We start from the raw sequence: 18,449 nt of genomic DNA on the forward strand, positions 1-18,449 counted from the left end.
CAGATTGAGGTGTTCAAGCCCAGATCACCGCGCCAGGAGCAGTGGCTGAGTGGGTTGTCGCTCCAGTGACGACTCCGTCGTTGTGCGTTGTGCGGTCCGTTCCGGATGATCACAGTCGCACGCTGCTGCTGCTGCAGAGTTCGAGGTGCCGATGTATTCCGGCAATCGCCGTATCAATGCACAGGCTATTGTTGCAGGACTATCGTAATGACATCTTGAGAGTAATGTCTCTTATTTAAATTCAGTTGAGAGCCCAATGAGAAGAAAAGCGGTTTGCCGAATGCCAATCATCTGAAAAATGGGTACATTATCTGATTGATATATATACACACACACGTATCATATAATACATAGCATGCAGACTGCTAAGTCCTATGGTCCAGAACAATGCCAGATTGGCAGCCAAGAAACGGAACGTGCCTGAACGCGTCCATCCAGGACACGGGGCGATAAAGCCGCGTGCGATGTGGATTATTGCAACGTGCGGTCGTTGTGAGAGATGGCGTCGGCTCTATGGATTCCTTCATGCAGCAGTGGATTGGCCCTGGCTGATGATGATGGCTTCTCAAGCCCGGCTTGACCTCCAATTAAGTGCCCTTCCCCCTCGACTGCGATGAGCACGGTTGGCCACGTACGGTGCGAAAGAAGTCCAACACACATCCATTGTGACCGCACGTCGTTCCTGCAGGCGGTGGGCGAGGAGGAGGAGGGGGGGGGGCGGACACTGTCCAGCACCGGGCCGACTCACGCGCGGCTCGGGCTTGAACTCGGCCTCGGTGCCGTGTTGGCCCTCAGCCACCATGTGGGGGGCGGGGGGGGGTTTAGGGGATGGTTGCGGGGGGGGGGTGTTTAGGGGGGGGGGGTTAGGGGAGAGGTTGTGGCGTGGACGTTGCCAGAATTGGGGTCAGCGCGGAGGGAAAAGGAGCAGCAACAGGAGCAGCAAGAGTAGGAGCAGGAGGAGGAGGGGCAGGAGCAGGAGGAGGAGGAGGGGCAGGAGCAGGAGGAGGAGGGGCAGGGGCAGGAGGAGGAGGAGGAGGGGCAGGGGCAGGGCTCTCCGTGTGGTGGCGCTGGGAACAGGGAAGGGCGGCACACAACGACCCCCCCTCCCCGTCCGCGTGGCCGCCGTCTCCGCGTGGCCGCGAGACGCAGAGGAACGCCGGCGGCCTCGCCCAGGGCCCTGGCGGCACGCGTGCGCCTCTCTCCGGGGGGGCTGCTTGGCCACGTGGTGTTGACTAAGGACGCGGCACCACCGTCTCCTAGTCACCACCAAACTGCATTGCGGGGGATTTGTTTCTTTATATATCGAGGAGGGAGTTTTTTTTGCAGTTGTTACAAAAATCTAAAAACCACAAACCCTCGTCTTGTTGCTCTATTGTGATATTGGTTGCTGAGCCCTGGTGTAGAGCGACCGGCACGCCGAGGGCTTTGATTTGTTTGGGATTATTTGGCCACCGTCTGCCGTTGGGGCCGTCGGCGTTCCACGTTGGCTTCCAACTGCCCGCGCCGCGCCACCGTGAATATCACCTCCCTCTGTGCCTGCTGCTGCTGCTGCGGTGTGTGTGCACGTGTGTGTATAGGTGTGTGTGTGTACGTGTGGGTAGGTGTGTGTGTACGTGTGGGTAGGTGTGTGTGTAGGTGTGTGGGTAGGTGTGTGTGTGTACGTGTTGGTAGGTCTGTGGGTAGGTGTGTGTGTACGTGTGTGTATCGGTGATGTGGGGAGCGGTAGTGCAGCGGTTAGCGCGCTGCGCTATGAACCTGGCGACCCGGGTTCGATTCCCGCTCACGGCCAACACCGCCAGTGACGATTATCTGAACCGGTCCTGGGCCTCTCCTAGGTCGACTCAGCCTCAAATGAGTACCTGGTGTGGTGTGTAAATATCGCCACTAGGGAGACAAAGGCGGTCGGGCGTGGTGCTGGCCACCCACCCCCTCGTGTACCGTTCCGGCCTTCATAGGTGCTCGCTAACAGCACTTGCCCCTACAGTCTGTTAAGGCTATACGGGGGATCTGTATCTGTGTATCGGTGATGGGGCAGTGGTGGAGAGAGTGGAGAGTTTTGCATACCTGAGCAGTGTGCTTATGACCGGCTCCGGTTTAACAGCAGAGGTCTCACTCCGAACCAGTCGAGCGGAAATATCTTTCCATCGGTTGCGTAACACTGTGTGGAAGCTACCTGGTCTGTCGCTCCGCACGAAGCTTCAAGTCTTCTCAGCCACAGTCATTCCCTCCCTTCTCTACGCTTGCAAAACGTGGACCCCCCTAATGGAGCATCTTCGCCGGTTGGAAACATTTAGGCTGGCCTGCCTACGATCCATCCTGGGTTTAACCAGGCTGGGTTGTGTGAGGAGCTCACAAATCCTTGAAAGATCTGGGCAAAGTCCCATCGGTGAGCTACTCCAGCAGGCAAGGCTGCTTTGGCTGGGTCATGTAGCCCGCATGCCCAGCCACCGCATGCCTAAACAGCTTTTGTTCGGCCGGATCGAGGGGGCTAAACGGGCGCGGCACGGGCTAGAGAAGAGATGGAGTGATGTGGTACAGGAGGACGTGGAGCTGAGTGGACTTGCCGATGACTGGTACCAGCGGTGTCAAGATCGGCCTCTGTGGAGGAGGCTCGTGAAGGACGCTGCTGGGCAGTTGGAGGCAGTCGCCCTCCAGCAACAACGGAGGGTGGAGGAGCGACGCTCACAACAACGAGCGGAGCGCCGGGTGGCTAAAGCACAGCAAGTTGGTGACGATTATTTGAACCGGTCCTGGGCCTCCCCTAGGCCGACTCAGCCTCAAATTGAGTACCTGGTGCGGTGTCTAGTAAACATCGCCACTGGGGAGACAAAGGCGGCCGGGCGTGGTGCTGGCAACCCACCCCCTCGCGTGCCGTTCCGACCTTCGCAGGTGCTCGCTCACAGCACTTGCCACAACAGACTGTTAAGGCTATACGGGGGGTCTTTGTCTTTGTGGGTGTTCCCCCCCACCGTACGCTCCCGCGTGTAACTCGAAGCCGTCCCAGTTCACAAACGGCGCTCGCGCGCGTCGGAGGTCGTGAGTTCAAATGGCAGTCGGGAGCCGGACTCGTGCGCCCGTCCCATCAGGGGTTGAAACAACCAGCACTGCCATGTACTTGTCCCTGCCGTAGGAACGTGGAGTTCCCACCAACACCGGTTCATGGGTGCGATAATGGAGTTGAGTGCCACCCCAGGTTTCTTTTAAGAGGGAAGCCACTTCGAATTTGGTTATGTAATCGTACTCGTGTGTGAGTGTGTGTCTATAATAGTAGTGTAGCGGTTAGCGTGCTGCGCTACGAACCTGGTGACCCGGGTGACGCGGGTTCGATTCCCGCTCACGGCCAACACCGGTGACGATTATCTGAACCGGTAGTGGCCCTCACCTAGGTCGACTCGGCCTCAAATGAGTACCTGGTGCGGTGGGGAGACAAAGGCGGCTTAGGTATGGTGGTGGCCACCCACCCCTTCGAAGGTGCTACTCGCCAACAGCACTTGCCCCAACAGTCCGTTGAGGCTATGCGGGAGATCTTTGTGCATGCGTCACCGTATGTTTTCCATGTGTTTACACCAAATTGCACAGTGCTGAGTGCGGTCTTCTGGCAATGAGGTCGAGACGGATCGATGCGCGTGGACAGGGCGAGTCTTTTATCCGAGGCAATGAAAACGCTCGCCGCGAGCCGTGCCCGGAGCTCCAGGGAATACATCCGAGATCAACGCCGCATCGCAAGAACACCGCGCTGTGCGCTCGATAGCGAATCCCGCGTCAACACGATGCCAACAACCTGGCCGCGTCACTGCTTCCCGCTCACGATGAGCGGCGGCAGCGGCATGGATAGCTGATGGCCCTGAGCCCTTGGTGGAAATTCCACATTCCTATGTTGGGAGGGTTGCCACCTGTGATGGCTTTCCCAGGATCGTCCTATTTGTGAGGTAGCTACTTTCTTGGGAAATCAGCCAGCGCTCCGAGGACTTTAATAATCCTATTTATATTCTTTGGGTATTTCGGTAAAGCCACGTAGATAGAAAATTAATCAAAAGTAATACAATATCACGACGTTTCGATCGCAACACAAGCAATCGTCATCAGGTGAAAAAGTATAGCGGGAGAGCTGCTGAGGCAGCGATTGAAACGTGATATTTTTAAAATTATTTTTCTATCTACGTGGCTTTGCCGAAAAACCCAAAGAATATTAATTCCTGCAGTCACGAAAGCTTTAAGTAAAAATGTAATAAGACTATTTTATTTGTCAGTTGCTTAATGATATTAATAATTATTCACCACTCTGACGATGCGTTCGACGCACGTGTTTCCCATTGTCCGGCTTCGTGAGATATATTCTTCTCCCACGATGTGTCGCGCTGTTTTGTACCTCAGAGATGGCAGCCCCATATGAGCCCTGGTGACTTCGCACAAATTGGTACATACTTTATCAGCCCAGAGAGGTGATGGGCCGAGTCAACATCCGATTGAAGCCAAAACTGGCGAACATTCAATATCGCGGGCGGGACCGTCTGACCGCAGTGCCACTTCAGAGTCAGAATACAGGGTGCTCAAAGAAATGTGAACGCTTCCGAGAATTTGCAACGATACCACGAGAAATGTGCCTCCGAGCTCTGGAGACCACCTGGAGAAGATTCCGGGCACGCGTTGACATTCAAGGCGAACGAGTGGACACTCTTTGACTTTTTGAAGCTATTAACATATATTAGTTATCATGTTACAGTGTATTATCCGTTCTTTTCCCATTTAAAAACGATAGTCTTATATAAGTGTTAACATGTTTTGAGACACCTGCATTTATTCAGAGTGGAGGAATCCGATGAGCTCTGAAGCTCGTTGTCACATTCGCCACTCGACTTCACAAAAGAAAAAAAAAACCAGGTCGCAGGTAAAATCGAAGCACTTTTGCTCAAATGTCCATTCACAAAAGGCGGCGGTGGTTGATGCCGGGAGAAAACGTCGCGAAAGTGAACCTCCACTCGCACTGCCGTGAATCCGTCGTGCGCAGCGAGCGAGCGGCGCGCTAAGAACGAGTTGACAAATTGTCTAATTGAATGCGCGGGCTAATTGTCATGCACAGTCTGTGCCACCCCACCCCACCCCCCTCCCCTCGGCTCTTGTGTGCGAGTTGACCTCGGCAGCCCCCCGACAAATCCCTCACATTTACACGGGGACAGCGGGGAGGGGTGCAGGGGGAAGGATGTGGGGAGTGGTGGTGGGGGAGCGCTCCCCAGATTGTCCCTTTGTGTTACATTCACAATGTCTGGCTCGCAGAGTCTCGCCAGCGCGCGTGTGTGTGTACACCTTCCTGTGTGTGTGTGTTGGGGGGAGCGGTGTCGCGGCGATTAGCGCAATGCACTACGAACCCGTTGATCCGAGTTCGATTCCCACCAACGGGTCGACATCAGTGACGAGCGGCTGAGCCGGTCACGGGCCTCCCCTAGGTCGACTCCGCCTTCACCAAGTACCTGGAGCGGTGTGTAAACATCGGCACTGTGGGGAGCCGAAGGCGGATGGGCGTGGGGCCGACTTCCCGTCACCGCTTGCGCCGTGACGACCTTAATAGGTGCTTGCTAACAGCCACCGTCACAGTCTGCCGGGGGGGGCTATGTGGGCGGTGGGGGTCTTTGTTGTTGTGAGTGCAAAGGGCACTTGGCCACTCGCGCCCTCTTCGTAGCCTGGAGCCGCTGCCCCAAATGAGCCGTCTCTCTCTCTCTCACCAACATTGCTGTGCTGTTCTACAAAGACCTCGACACGTTCGTCGCTGACACCGCCCTAAAAGGGCACCGATGTACAGGCTGTCCCATAAGTCTGGAATCACAAGCAAAATCATACAACATGGCAATACGAACGCTTCTATTCACAACACGTGCTCAGCGTGTCCACCGTTGTTCCTGACACGCAACTCCTCGAAGGGACACTGCGTGGTTTGTCTCGCATGGAGCCCGTTTCCCTAAACTTTGCAACAGGTTTGCAGACACAGCTCCGTGTTGTTGGCTCGCGGTCTGGATGCGCTCTGTTAAACTCAACAGCGATCCTCCCTCTCACTCCGATTTCCTACGAGGAAGATTCGCTGGGCTCGTTCTTCCTTCCTCAGAGACATCTTGGGCCTGCAGACACAAAAACATACGTATGAGTTATGTTTCCCTATAATTCCAGTCTGTATATAAAATATATAAGAGGCGACGTTTCGGGCCACGGCCCTGTTTCATAGCACATTGGTGCGTGTGAAGCCACTGCCAACGCAGCATCACCAAACGATTTGTCGTGCCACAGAACAGTCTAAGATCGTGGCGATTTTTTTTTAACTCAAGATCGATGTCATAAATCATTAACGACCCTCTCCTCGTTTTTTTAATGAAATAAAATCGTGCCTTAATGGGGTCAGAGGTCGGCGCGTATTGACAGAGAGCTATTGAAACACAATCGATCGCTGTAACGCTATCTGTCCGCACACGTGTTCAATACATTCGATCGAGAGGCACTGCGGTTAGACCGCTAGAAAGGAAGAAAACACATCTGTGGAAAGACTGGTCGCTGCCATGGAAGTGTGGAATTTCCACTGCTGGCTCAGGGCTGCCCACAGAGTTTATCGGTGCCCTGTTGGTTCGTATTCTAGCCTGAGACCAAATCGCCCTGAATGTATCAGATCTCATAAGCTAAGCAGGCCTGAGTCTGGTTGGTACCTACACGGGAGACAGCTTGGAACACCAGCTATTGTAGGATTGGCCCGCTAGGTTGCAGTACTGGAATCGTTTCTTGAATCTCTCTGTGTGGCGCTTCGAGTGTTAACTCCTGGTGTACGTGATTTTCTTCAGATCCTGCAATTTCCTCCAACCAGCCAGACACTCATTCATCGAATTGGCCAAACATCCGAGTGCAGGAACCTCCTGCAAGAGAGTCACGGTTCTCATTGCTGGGGCAGCGTGGTGAGGCAGTAGCTGGCACACGGCACTACGAACCCAGTGACCCGAGTTGAACTCCTGGCCACGGCACTGCTGTTTTGTCGGCGGCGAGTGATAGCTGAGCCAGTCCTGGGCCTCCCATCGCTGCTGTGCACGCCGACCCGCGTGGTGAAGTATGGTCACACGCCGTGCGGGGAGATCTTCATCCCGTAGTGCATTCACAAATGCTGGTACCGTATAGCAGCATCATCATCATCACCATTATTATTTGAGCAAGAAAATACGTTCACTGTTTTACTATCACCTTCAATTAAGTCTCACGCGTCTGCCACTATGTATTTGCTGGTATGTCTATTACTCGATTCACTATCTCATCGGCATGCCTTTGCTTATTGGGGCACGTGCCCTGAATACAAACGACCCGATTATGTTTTAGGCACAAGGAAAGGGCTGTGTGGCTTAAAAAAAAATGTCTTTCACCATCGTGTTCCCCGTGTTAATTTCCACATCACAACCATCGCGCGATGTTTAGCTCGTGATGTGACATCATCATCGTCGTCATTGTCGTCGTCATCATCGTCATCATCGTTAATGCATCATGCAAAATGTGTATTGCCTGTAACTTTTCCCGACCATGTGATCTCAAGGGTTAACTCTGCTGCATTTCGATCAACGTCGTCATCATCATCACCATTACTGAGCTCGCGTCATCCATCTCACTAGACCGATTGAATCGTCATCACCATAATCAATGGTGGCCTCCCGAGAAACACTTCAGAGGAGTCGGCGTTTCACCATGAACAACGACTCTCACGACAGCGGCTGCTCAGAATCACGTGATTCTGACGTTTATGTTTCCTCGCTGAGATCATTTGCACGGTGCTTTCACGTTTGAACACAAATCTCGTTTGCAAAACAACCTTCGTCTTCACTGGTTATGAATAGATTGCCTACGTGTGTGCGTATGAGGTAAGAGTGGGGAGACGGAGTGTCCTGGTCGCGAACCCGACGAGCCCAGTTCGCTCCCCGCTTCGGACAAACAACAGTGACGGTTATCTGAACCGGTTTCGGGGCTCGCCGAGGTCTACCAAGCCGTGTGTAAAACAACAGCACTGGGGAGACAAAGGCGGCCGGGCGTGGTGTTGGCCGCCCACCCGCTCGTGTGCCGTGCTGGCCTCGCTAGCAGCACTTGCCCCAACAGCCTGTGCAGGCTCTATGGGGGATCTTTGTGTGGTGCTGGTGTATTGTGGCCTTCGTCCTGTAGTGCCTTGACAAAGGGCTGTCAGTGACGACTCTCAGCATCACCACACTGTAGCTGTGCGTGTGGGGACTTGGTGGCCGTGAATGTATCATGCGACCGTGTAGGTGGGAAGTGAGGTTGTGGCATCATCACATGGAGAGGGAGGCAGTGTGAGGCGCCCGCCTGCCGGGTTGGTGGTGCTTGCAGCAGGCGGCAGGGCAGCAAGTAGGTCTCACACTGACTAGTGGCGCGATGCAGCTTGAGGTTTAGCGCAGGGTGAGCTTTGCCACATTTCCAGTGGGTGGGCAATGCAATAGACAGGCTGCATCAACCGGCGATGACCAGCGTGGTGAAGTATGGTCAACAATCCCCATGACCGATTCAGCATGAGGAGGCCATTGTCCCATAATTGCTTCACAAATAACGCAGAGTAATAAAGACTGAACACATGGCAGCGATAATACCTTCAGGCGCTATATGCGCTATGAAACAATATTCATGACAAAAAATATAGTTTGGCGAATTTCAAACGTGAGAGATTGGCTTCTTGCGTGTGGAAACCGGGGAAACTTAGAAATCCCACCGCGCATACGAGGAGAGGGTGATACTCAAAGATCCGCACAGATAGATTCAAGAAACCGTCGCTGTGCAACCGTTTTCTGACCACACCTCGCAACCCGACAGCGGCTGCGATTAATGCCGGGCAGTCTCCCCTTTAGGCACCAACAGTCGTTTCGAAAGGCGCGACACAGAGGGCAGTTTGCTTTGGGGGGGGGGTCTCGAATGTAGGAAAAAAATAATTAATAAACTGGGAAAATAATAAAATGACCATTTCGAAAAATTCAAAGCAATCTCGACTGTGCTTGTTTTGGCACAGCACTGCTTGCAGAATCTTTCAAGCAAAACATTTTGATGTTTCCCTTTATGTTCCAGGCTTCCTCCCTGGCTTTTATCCTCATGCAACAAACAAAAAACGCAGCAATAAATAAAGGCCGCTGTTTTCTACGTGAAGCTGAGACTCGCCTTCAAATGGAAAACCGTCGTAAATAATTTACCGTCCCATTAAATGAAAAGATATAAAGATAGCCATGTTACTCTTGTGTTCGCATTATTCATTGTTGGTTAAGAAAATTAACAAATAGTAGGTTGGGCCGGTGAGGCAGAGGTCAGAGGTCAGCCTGGTTTCAACCCTGTGATTAAACAGGGCCCTCAGGTGTTGCGATTTGATGGTCTCAGCCTGGTCACCAATAACTGCACACCCCACTAACCCCCCCCCCCCCCATCATTTAAAATTCGGTTGTTCACTTTTTGGCTAAATTCCAGCTGTACGAATTAAAATGCCGCATCGGGTTGACTGTCGGTGGCGTGGCCAAGCGGGCATGAGTTCATCGCTTGTTGCAGATGTTCACGGTTTGATTCCAGCCGGCCTCCCTGGTTAATACTGCGGTGGTGTATTAACCGTCAAATACGTGGCATCTGCTTCGCGGTGGACTTTAAAGATCCCGTGATGTCATTTAAAGATGAGGCCATTGTGTGCTGGTGTCATGGTCCAAATTTGGCAATGAAAAAAAAGATTACGTGCTGAATTAGGAAACGTATACCAATCACTGTGCACTCTCCTGGGTAAACAAACGTAATGGTGATACTACTACTACTGTGATGAACTTAACATCCATGCACAGGGTGTGTTGGAAGTGCTGCCCTCTACTGTGTGCGGATCAGAGGTCGCTGGAAATCATTTCAGAGGGAGCTCTGAGAATTGTGTGCGTAAGGTGAAATCGCAACGAACAAGAGAGTAGTATGCTTCATAAGTAGATGAGGTGTAATGTACATTTGATTTTGCGAGATTCCTCCACCGCCTGACAACAGAGCAAATCAAATCAACTTCGTCACGTGTGTGGGTAAACGTGCCGCTTCGATTTGTTTTTCAGCAAAAAAACCCAGCGAGTGTTATGTCGAAATTCAAACAAATTGTATAAGGTGTCAAAATTGCGCGTTTCAACACTCCTCCGGGTTTGGCTGAACAGCCAAAATCAATTGGCACATTTGGCCACGCGCGTGACAAGCGGATTTTGATCGGCTCCGTCGTCGGTGTTGGTGGAGGGTAATTATCGGTGGTAGCTCTGTGGTACCCACTTCTGTTGAGCCCGTTCCTGAACACCACGTGAGAGACCACGTGACCTTGTGACAGCGGAAGCGAGATGGAGGGGGGAAATTACAACTTTAAAAAAACTCAGATAATTTTTCAATTGCCTAACAATTCGTGTAAACTCACCTTCTGCCGAATTATTGTCAAATGTTTTTTTTCGCCATGTAAAGCCATTTCGCTCAAATGTAAATCTTGTTTAAATCAATCTACTTCACCGTGCCCGTACAATAGTTGTATATATATGTGTGTGTTGAATTTCTTTCGCATCGTACGTGGCCAACCGTGCCAGTTGTCGGTCATTAAGGAAAATCCAACGCATCTTTTCCTCCGAACCTAGCAAATGACACAAACTTAACCTGTGCCGAGCTGCAAGAGCCATGCGGCTGAAATGTAATCCTATTTTGTTTTACAATTTCCTTCAGGGCTGCAAAACAAAGAGAGAGGGGAAACCCCACCGCTAATTGTTTCTGCTTCATCAACGAATCACTTTATTGTAAAATTGGCAACAATTTTGCCCAATGTACAGTCTAATAATTGCTCGTGTGTGATGTATGTCCACGTTTATTGCCTGTGCGAGTTATATATTTATTTACTTGTGACTGCAATGCAGCACTGTGACCACGTGCGTGTGTGCCCACGTGAATTTAAATTAAGCCTCTGTGCGTGCCTCTGCGTGTGTTCGTCTGCGTCTACGTGTGTCTGTATCTACGTGTGTGTGTGTCTACGTGTGTCTGTGTCTACGTGTGTCTGTGTGTACGTGTGTCTGTATCTACGTCTGTGTGTGTCTACGTGTGTCTGTATCTACGTGTGTGTGTATCTACGTGTGTGTGTGTCTACGTGTGTCTGTATCTACGTGTGTGTGTGTCTACGTGTGTCTGTGTCTACGTGTGTCTACGTGCCTCTGCGTGTGTTCGTCTGTGTCTACGTGTGTCTGTATCGACGTGTGTGTGTGTCTACGTGTGTCTGTGTGTGTGTGTTAGTGTCTTAGTGTCTGTATCTACGTGTGTCTGTGTCTACGTGTGTCTGTGTGTGTGAGTGTCTTAGTGTCTGTATCTACGTGTGTGTGTGTATCTTAGTGTCTCTGTGTGTGTGTTAGTGTCTGTATCTCCGTGCAAATGGCGTTTGTTGTTTCCGTGTGTGTGTGTCCGGGTGTATTTTTGTGTGTATTCATATCCACGTGTGTCTGCACGTGTGTGTATGTGGGGAGCGGTAGTGTAGTGGTAAGCGCACCGCGCTACAAACCCGGCGACACGGGTTTAATTCCCGCTAACGGCCACCGTGACTGGGAATCGAACCGGTTCTGGGCCTCTCCTAGGTCGACTCAGCCTCAAATGAGTATCTGGTCCGACGTGTAATCATCGCCACTGAGGAGACAAAGGCGGTCGGGCGTGGTGCTGGCTACCCACCCCCTCGCGTGCCGTTCCGGCCTTAATAGGTGCTCGCTAACAGCGCTTGTTCCAACAGTCTGGTAACGAGATATGGGGGATCTGTGTCCATGTGTGCTGCGTTGTTCCTGCAGACGTGTGTGTGCTGCGTTGTTCCTGCAGACGTGTGTGTGCTGCGTTGTTCCTGCAGACGTGTGTGTGCTGCGTTGTTCCTGCAGACGTGTGTGTGCTGCGTTGTTCCTGCAGACGTGTGTGTGCTGCGTTGTTCCTGCAGACGTGTGTGTGCTGCGTTGTTTCTGCAGACGTGTGTGTGCTGCGTTGTTCCTGCAGACGTGTGTGTGCTGCGTTGTTCCTGCAGACGTGTGTGTGCTGCGTTGTTCCTGCAGACGTGTGTGTGCTCGTCCCTGCAGACGTGTGTGTGCTCGTCCCTGCAGACGTGTGTGTGCTGCGTTGTTCCTGCAGACGTGTGTGTGCTCGTCCCTGCAGACGTGTGTGTGCTGCGTTGTTCCTGCAGACGTGTGTGTGCTCGTTCCTGCAGACGTGTGTGTGCTGCGTTGTTCCTGCAGACGTGTGTGTGCTGCGTTGTTCCTGCAGACGTGTGTGTGCTGCGTTGTTCCTGCAGACGTGTGTGTGCTGCGTTGTTCCTGCAGACGTGTGTGTGCTGCGTTGTTCCTGCAGACGTGTGTGTGCTGCGTTGTTCCTGCAGACGTGTGTGTGCTGCGTTGTTCCTGCAGACGTGTGTGTGCTGCGTTGGACGTGGTGTGTTTGTGGTCTGACACGGAGCTACTAGTTCTGCCTTCTAAATGACCACCCACTTGCGCAACCTTTATCTGACCCCTGCATGGACCTCCCCTTACGTCAGCTCAGCCAAAAATCCACTCATTTTTTTGTATTATGTCCTTAGCAGCCGTTCAGAGCGCACATTGCAACATATTCACCACACTCCAACTCATCGCTACGTTCTGCGTTGCCCCATTGTGCAAGGCCCATGCGTATAAATCACTCTGACGCCATGCACCCCCCACACAGCTAAGTTACGGAGACTTAAAACACTATGAACACAGAAGCACAAGGATAATCAAATAAACAGAGCTCCATCTGCCTCCGCATTCGTTTTCGTGACCCCATCGACCAATCGTCCTTGCGGATGTCATTCAGCAGCATTTTCCCGGTCTCAGCATAGTCATACATGTTTAAACAAATACGTGTGTATTGTCAGATGTTATCGGCAAGAACAGTTTCTCCCCTACACGACAGTGCCCCCCCCCCCGTTCCGGCGGAAAATAATAATCAATAATGTATAGAAACTCATTACGTGTCGTAGTGGGAGGATGATTTTATTACCACTAATGCACCGCGTTCAGAACGTAATGGGGGTTACGCGGGTGTCAAGGAGCACGGGGTCAATTCCGAAGCGGCCCTTCGCAGAGAGGGGAGATGAGTCATCGTCATTGGACATTGAAGAAAAACCACGAGCACGCGTGGGTTACGTAACGCCTTGGCATCGCGTGTTCGTCCGTGAAAGATTTGAGCGGTCTGTAAGCCGATGGTTAACAGCTGTCAGGGGAAAAATGTGTTTTCACATTGTGCAATTATTCCAGGACATTATTTTTCACTGGCTTGTGTCTCCAAGTTTTTAGGAAACACTTTCATCAGTTTGGGCCGTTTTCTATTCTTGCATGCGATGGCAAAATACGTTCAGGAGCTGCCCGTCAATGTCGAGGTGTGCCGTTCGCCACGACGAGAGGGTTTCAGGAGGGAGAGTTCGTCTGCTTCTCCTCCTCATCCTCCTGCTGCGTTGATGGAGCGCAGACTCCCGTGGACTGCGATGTGCAACCATAGTTTCTGGGTTGCTTGGCCACGATAGCCCGGCAGTGGCTTGCCTTCAATTCGGCAGGTGACGCTTTGTGTTGCGCTGCCTCTGTGTGGCTGTGTGCGTCGGCGATGTAGCGTTGAGCGCGCTGCGCTACGAACCCCGACGCATGAGTTCGACTTCCGCTCGTGGCCAACACCAATGACAATTCTCTGAACCGGTCCTGAGCCTCCCCTAGGTGGACTCGGCCTCAAATGAGTACCTCGCGTGGTGCGTAAACATCGCCACCGGGGAGACAAAGGCGGCCGGGCGTGGCGCTGGCCACCCACCCCCTCGCGTGCCACAGTGCCGGCCTTCGTAGGCGCCGCAACTCGCTACAGCACTTGCCACCGACAGTCGTTTAAGGCTACCCGGGGGATCTTTGTCTCTGTCGTGTGCTGCCTGCAGGGACGTCGCTGCTGCTCGCCGTGGTGGGCGAGCGCGGCCTCACCGTGCTGAGCGTGGGCGACTCCCAGGCCGTGCTGTGCGACCGCGACGGGCCCGCGCGACCCCTGACCCGCCCGCACAAGCCCTACCTGCAGGCCGAGCGCAGGCGCATCAAGCGCGCCGGTAGGTTCACACGTGGGGCGGTGGGGGGGGCAGGGGAGTGGGGGGGGGCAGGGGAGTGGGGGGGGCAGGGGAGTGGGTGGGGGGTGGGGCAGGGGAGTGGGTGGGGGGGGGGCAGGGGAGTGGGTGGGGGGGGCAGGGGAGTGGGTGGGGGGGGCAGGGGAGTGGGTGGGGGGGGGGCAGGGGAGTGGGTGAGGGGGGCAGGGGAGTGGGTGGGGGGGGCAGGGGAGTGGGTGAGGGGGCAGGGGAGTGGGGGCAGGGGAGTGGGGGGCAGGGGAGTGGGTGGGGGGGCCAGGTGAGTGGGTGAGGGGGGCAGGGGAGTGGGTGGGGGGGGGCAGGGGAGTGGGTGGGGGGGCAGGGGAGTGGGGGCAGGGGAGTGGGGGGCAGGGGAGTGGGGGCCAGGTGAGTGGGTGAGGGGGGCAGGGGAGTGGGTGGGAGGGGCAGGGGAGTGGGTGAAGGGGGCAGGGGAGTGGGTGGGGGGGCAGGGGAGTGGGTGGGGGGGCAGGGGCAGGGGAGTGGGGGGGGGGCAGGGGTGTGGGTTGGGGGGGGCAGAGGAGTGGATTGGGGGGGGGTGCAGGGGTGGGGGGTTGCTGAGCACTGCGGCCTACAGGCACAGGCCTGCTGCTTCTAAACTAAACTATTTTTTATTGTACCAGGTAAGGCCCACTGAGCTCTGTAGCTCTCTTTCGGGAAGCGACCTGGCCGTCACAAATGAGAGAGTAACTGAGTGCCTTATCACGTGGACATTTATGGCAACCAAATACTCTTAACTGCACGCTTCTAAATGTGAAGGAAAAAACAGAGGACCCAGAGAAAAAACCACGGGGAGAGAGACACGCAAACTCCAAATATAGAGCAGCAGGCGTCAGGGTCGGGATCGAACCCACGACCTCCTGTAGACCGAGCGAGGTAGTCAACATCTCAGCACAGTGGCCCCTCGGCCCATCCCTTGTCACCGGCACGTGGGGCAACCCAACGGCACACGCAGACGCTCGTAGAGACAAGTTGACTCTCAGGGGAGACCTGGGACCGCATCTCAAGACGTAGAGACAAGTTGACTCTCAGGGGAGACCTGGGACCGCATCTCAAGACGTAGAGACAAGTTGACTCTCAGGGGAGACCTGGGACCGCATCTCAAGACGTAGAGACAAGTTGACTCTCAGGGGAGACCTGGGACCGCATCTCAAGACGTAGAGACAAGTTGACTCTCAGGGGAGACCTGGGACCGCATCTCAAGACGTAGAGACAAGTTGACTCTCAGGGGAGACCTGGGACCGCATCTCAAGACGTAGAGACAAGTTGACTCTCAGGGGAGACCTGGGACCGCATCTCAAGACGTAGAGACAAGTTGACTCTCAGGGGAGACCTGGGACCGCATCTCAAGACGTAGAGACAAGTTGACTCTCAGGGGAGACCTGGGACCGCATCTCAAGACGTAGAGACAAGTTGACTCTCAGGGGAGACCTGGGACCGCATCTCAAGACGTAGAGACAAGTTGACTCTCAGGGGAGACCTGGGACCGCATCTCAAGACGTAGAGACAAGTTGACTCTCAGGGGAGACCTGGGACCGCATCTCAAGACGTAGAGACAAGTTGACTCTCAGGGGAGACCTGGGACCGCATCTCAAGACGTAGAGACAAGTTGACTCTCAGGGGAGACCTGGGACCGCATCTCAAGACGTAGAGACAAGTTGACTCTCAGGGGAGACCTGGGACCGCATCTCAAGACGTAGAGACAAGTTGACTCTCAGGGGAGACCTGGGACCGCATCTCAAGACGTAGAGACAAGTTGACTCTCAGGGGAGACCTGGGACCGCATCTCAAGACGTAGAGACAAGTTGACTCTCAGGGGAGACCTGGGACCGCATCTCAAGACGTAGAGACAAGTTGACTCTCAGGGGAGACCTGGGACCGCATCTCAAGACGTAGAGACAAGTTGACTCTCAGGGGAGACCTGGGACCGCATCTCAAGACGTAGAGACAAGTTGACTCTCAGGGGAGACCTGGGACCGCATCTCAAGACGTAGAGACAAGTTGACTCTCAGGGGAGACCTGGGACCGCATCTCAAGACGTAGAGACAAGTTGACTCTCAGGGGAGACCTGGGACCGCATCTCAAGACGTAGAGACAAGTTGACTCTCAGGGGAGACCTGGGACCGCATCTCAAGACGTAGAGACAAGTTGACTCTCAGGGGAGACCTGGGACCGCATCTCAAGACGTAGAGACAAGTTGACTCTCAGGGGAGACCTGGGACAGCATCTCAAGACGTAGAGACAAGTTGACTCTCAGGGGAGACCTGGGACCGCATCTCAAGATGTAGAGACAAGTTGACTCTCAGGGGAGACCTGGGACCGCATCTCAAGACGCCGTGGAGAAACTGAGCACATTTAGATGATGAAGAGAGGCAGTCAGTCATAAGGAGAGGAAAAAAATCAAGTATGTGAAGCCCCATGACAGTTTTAGGCAGTGGCGGTCCTGCACTGATGCCACATTCCCCGTGTATATTTCTGCACCTTGCACACCACATCCAGTATACCTCGTCGTGGCTGTGGCTACGACTAAGGTGCCACCTCCGGGTCTACCAGTGACCTGGTAACTCTTTAGTGAGAAGACATCTTGAGTCTGCAATTGACCAGGTGCAGGTAGTCGACAGCACAGATGACTGGTGGAAGAGATGTTCTTTGGGTCTTTTGGTAAAGTCACGTGGATAGGTTATTTTCAAGTGGTCATGGTGGAAGGGAGTTTTAGACCACGGGGGCAGTCGTTGAGAATGAGCGACGTCCCTCGGATCGAGGTTGACGGTGGGAGCCTTGGGGAGAAAGCCTCGGCTGCCGGAGCAGATCGCGCGCGGAGTGGAGTACCAACACGCACACAACAGCGCCATTCCTTTAGGTAGCGGAGTCACTTTCACCTTGACTGGACTTCCCGTGTAGAATCAGATTGCCTTCACTTTGCATGTACCAGATGATTACCTTTCAAGATAACTTTCAAAGTGACCTGATTAGATTCTGAGGAGTGTAATTTAAAACGCCTCGCTTGCGTGCGGGTCATGCACTCAGGCTGATTGAGTTGACAAATCCTTTCCTCCCCTCACTGACCAAAGGACAGGCTCGCAGTGTAAACACAAACACAGAAACAACAACACAGTCCAGGTTCGCAGTGTAAACACAAACACAGAAACAACAACAACACAGTCCAGGCTCGCTGTGTAAACACAAACACAGAAACAACAACAACACAGTCCAGGCTCGCAGTGTAAACACAAACACAGACACAACAACACAGTCCAGGCTCGCTGTGTAAACACAAACACAGACACAACAACAACACAGTCCAGGCTCGCTGTGTAAACACAAACACAGACACAACAACAACACAGTCCAGGCTCGCTGTGTAAACACAAACACAGACACAACAACAACACAGTCCAGGCTCGCTGTGTAAACACAAACACAGACACAACAACAACACAGTCCAGGCTCGCAGTGTAAACAAAAACACAGACACAACAACAACACAGTCCAGGTTCGCAGTGTAAACACAAACACAGAAACAACAACAACACAGTCCAGGCTCGCAGTGTAAACACAAACACAGACACAACAACAACACAGTCCAGGCTCGCAGTGTAAACACAAACACAGAAACAACAACAACACAGTCCAGGCTCGCTGTGTAAACACAAACACAGAAACAACAACAACACAGTCCAGGCTCGCAGTGTAAACACAAACACAGACACAACAACACAGTCCAGGCTCGCTGTGTAAACACAAACACAGACACAACAACAACACAGTCCAGGCTCGCTGTGTAAACACAAACACAGACACAACAACAACACAGTCCAGGCTCGCTGTGTAAACACAAACACAGACACAACAACAACACAGTCCAGGCTCGCTGTGTAAACACAGACACAACAACAACACAGTCCAGGCTCGCAGTGTAAACACAAACACAGACACAACAACAACACAGTCCAGGCTCGCTGTGTAAACACAAACACAGACACAACAACAACACAGTCCAGGCTCGCAGTGTAAACACAAACACAGACACAACAACAACACAGTCCAGGCTCGCTGTGTAAACACAAACACAGACACAACAACAACACAGTCCAGGCTCGCAGTGTAAACAAAAACACAGACACAACAACAACACAGTCCAGGTTCGCAGTGTAAACACAAACACAGAAACAACAACAACACAGTCCAGGCTCGCAGTGTAAACACAAACACAGACACAACAACAACACAGTCCAGGCTCGCAGTGTAAACACAAACACAGAAACAACAACAACACAGTCCAGGCTCGCTGTGTAAACACAAACACAGAAACAACAAC

General features: G+C 53.2%; 1 protein-coding gene across 1 annotated transcript in view; it reads left to right on the forward strand.

Moving 5' to 3' along the window:
* LOC144946975 (protein phosphatase 1L-like) overlaps window positions 1-18,449 on the forward strand; it is a 47,528-nt gene that overhangs the window by 12,633 nt on the left and 16,446 nt on the right. The window contains exon 3 of the mRNA XM_078876056.1: window positions 13,940-14,101. Within this exon, the coding sequence (XP_078732182.1) occupies window positions 13,940-14,101 (162 nt within the window). The remainder of the gene's footprint in view (window positions 1-13,939; window positions 14,102-18,449) is intronic.

This window comes from Lampetra fluviatilis, chromosome 43 (genome assembly GCF_964198595.1).
Source record: "Lampetra fluviatilis chromosome 43, kcLamFluv1.1, whole genome shotgun sequence".
Taxonomy (NCBI): Eukaryota; Metazoa; Chordata; class Hyperoartia; order Petromyzontiformes; family Petromyzontidae; genus Lampetra; species Lampetra fluviatilis.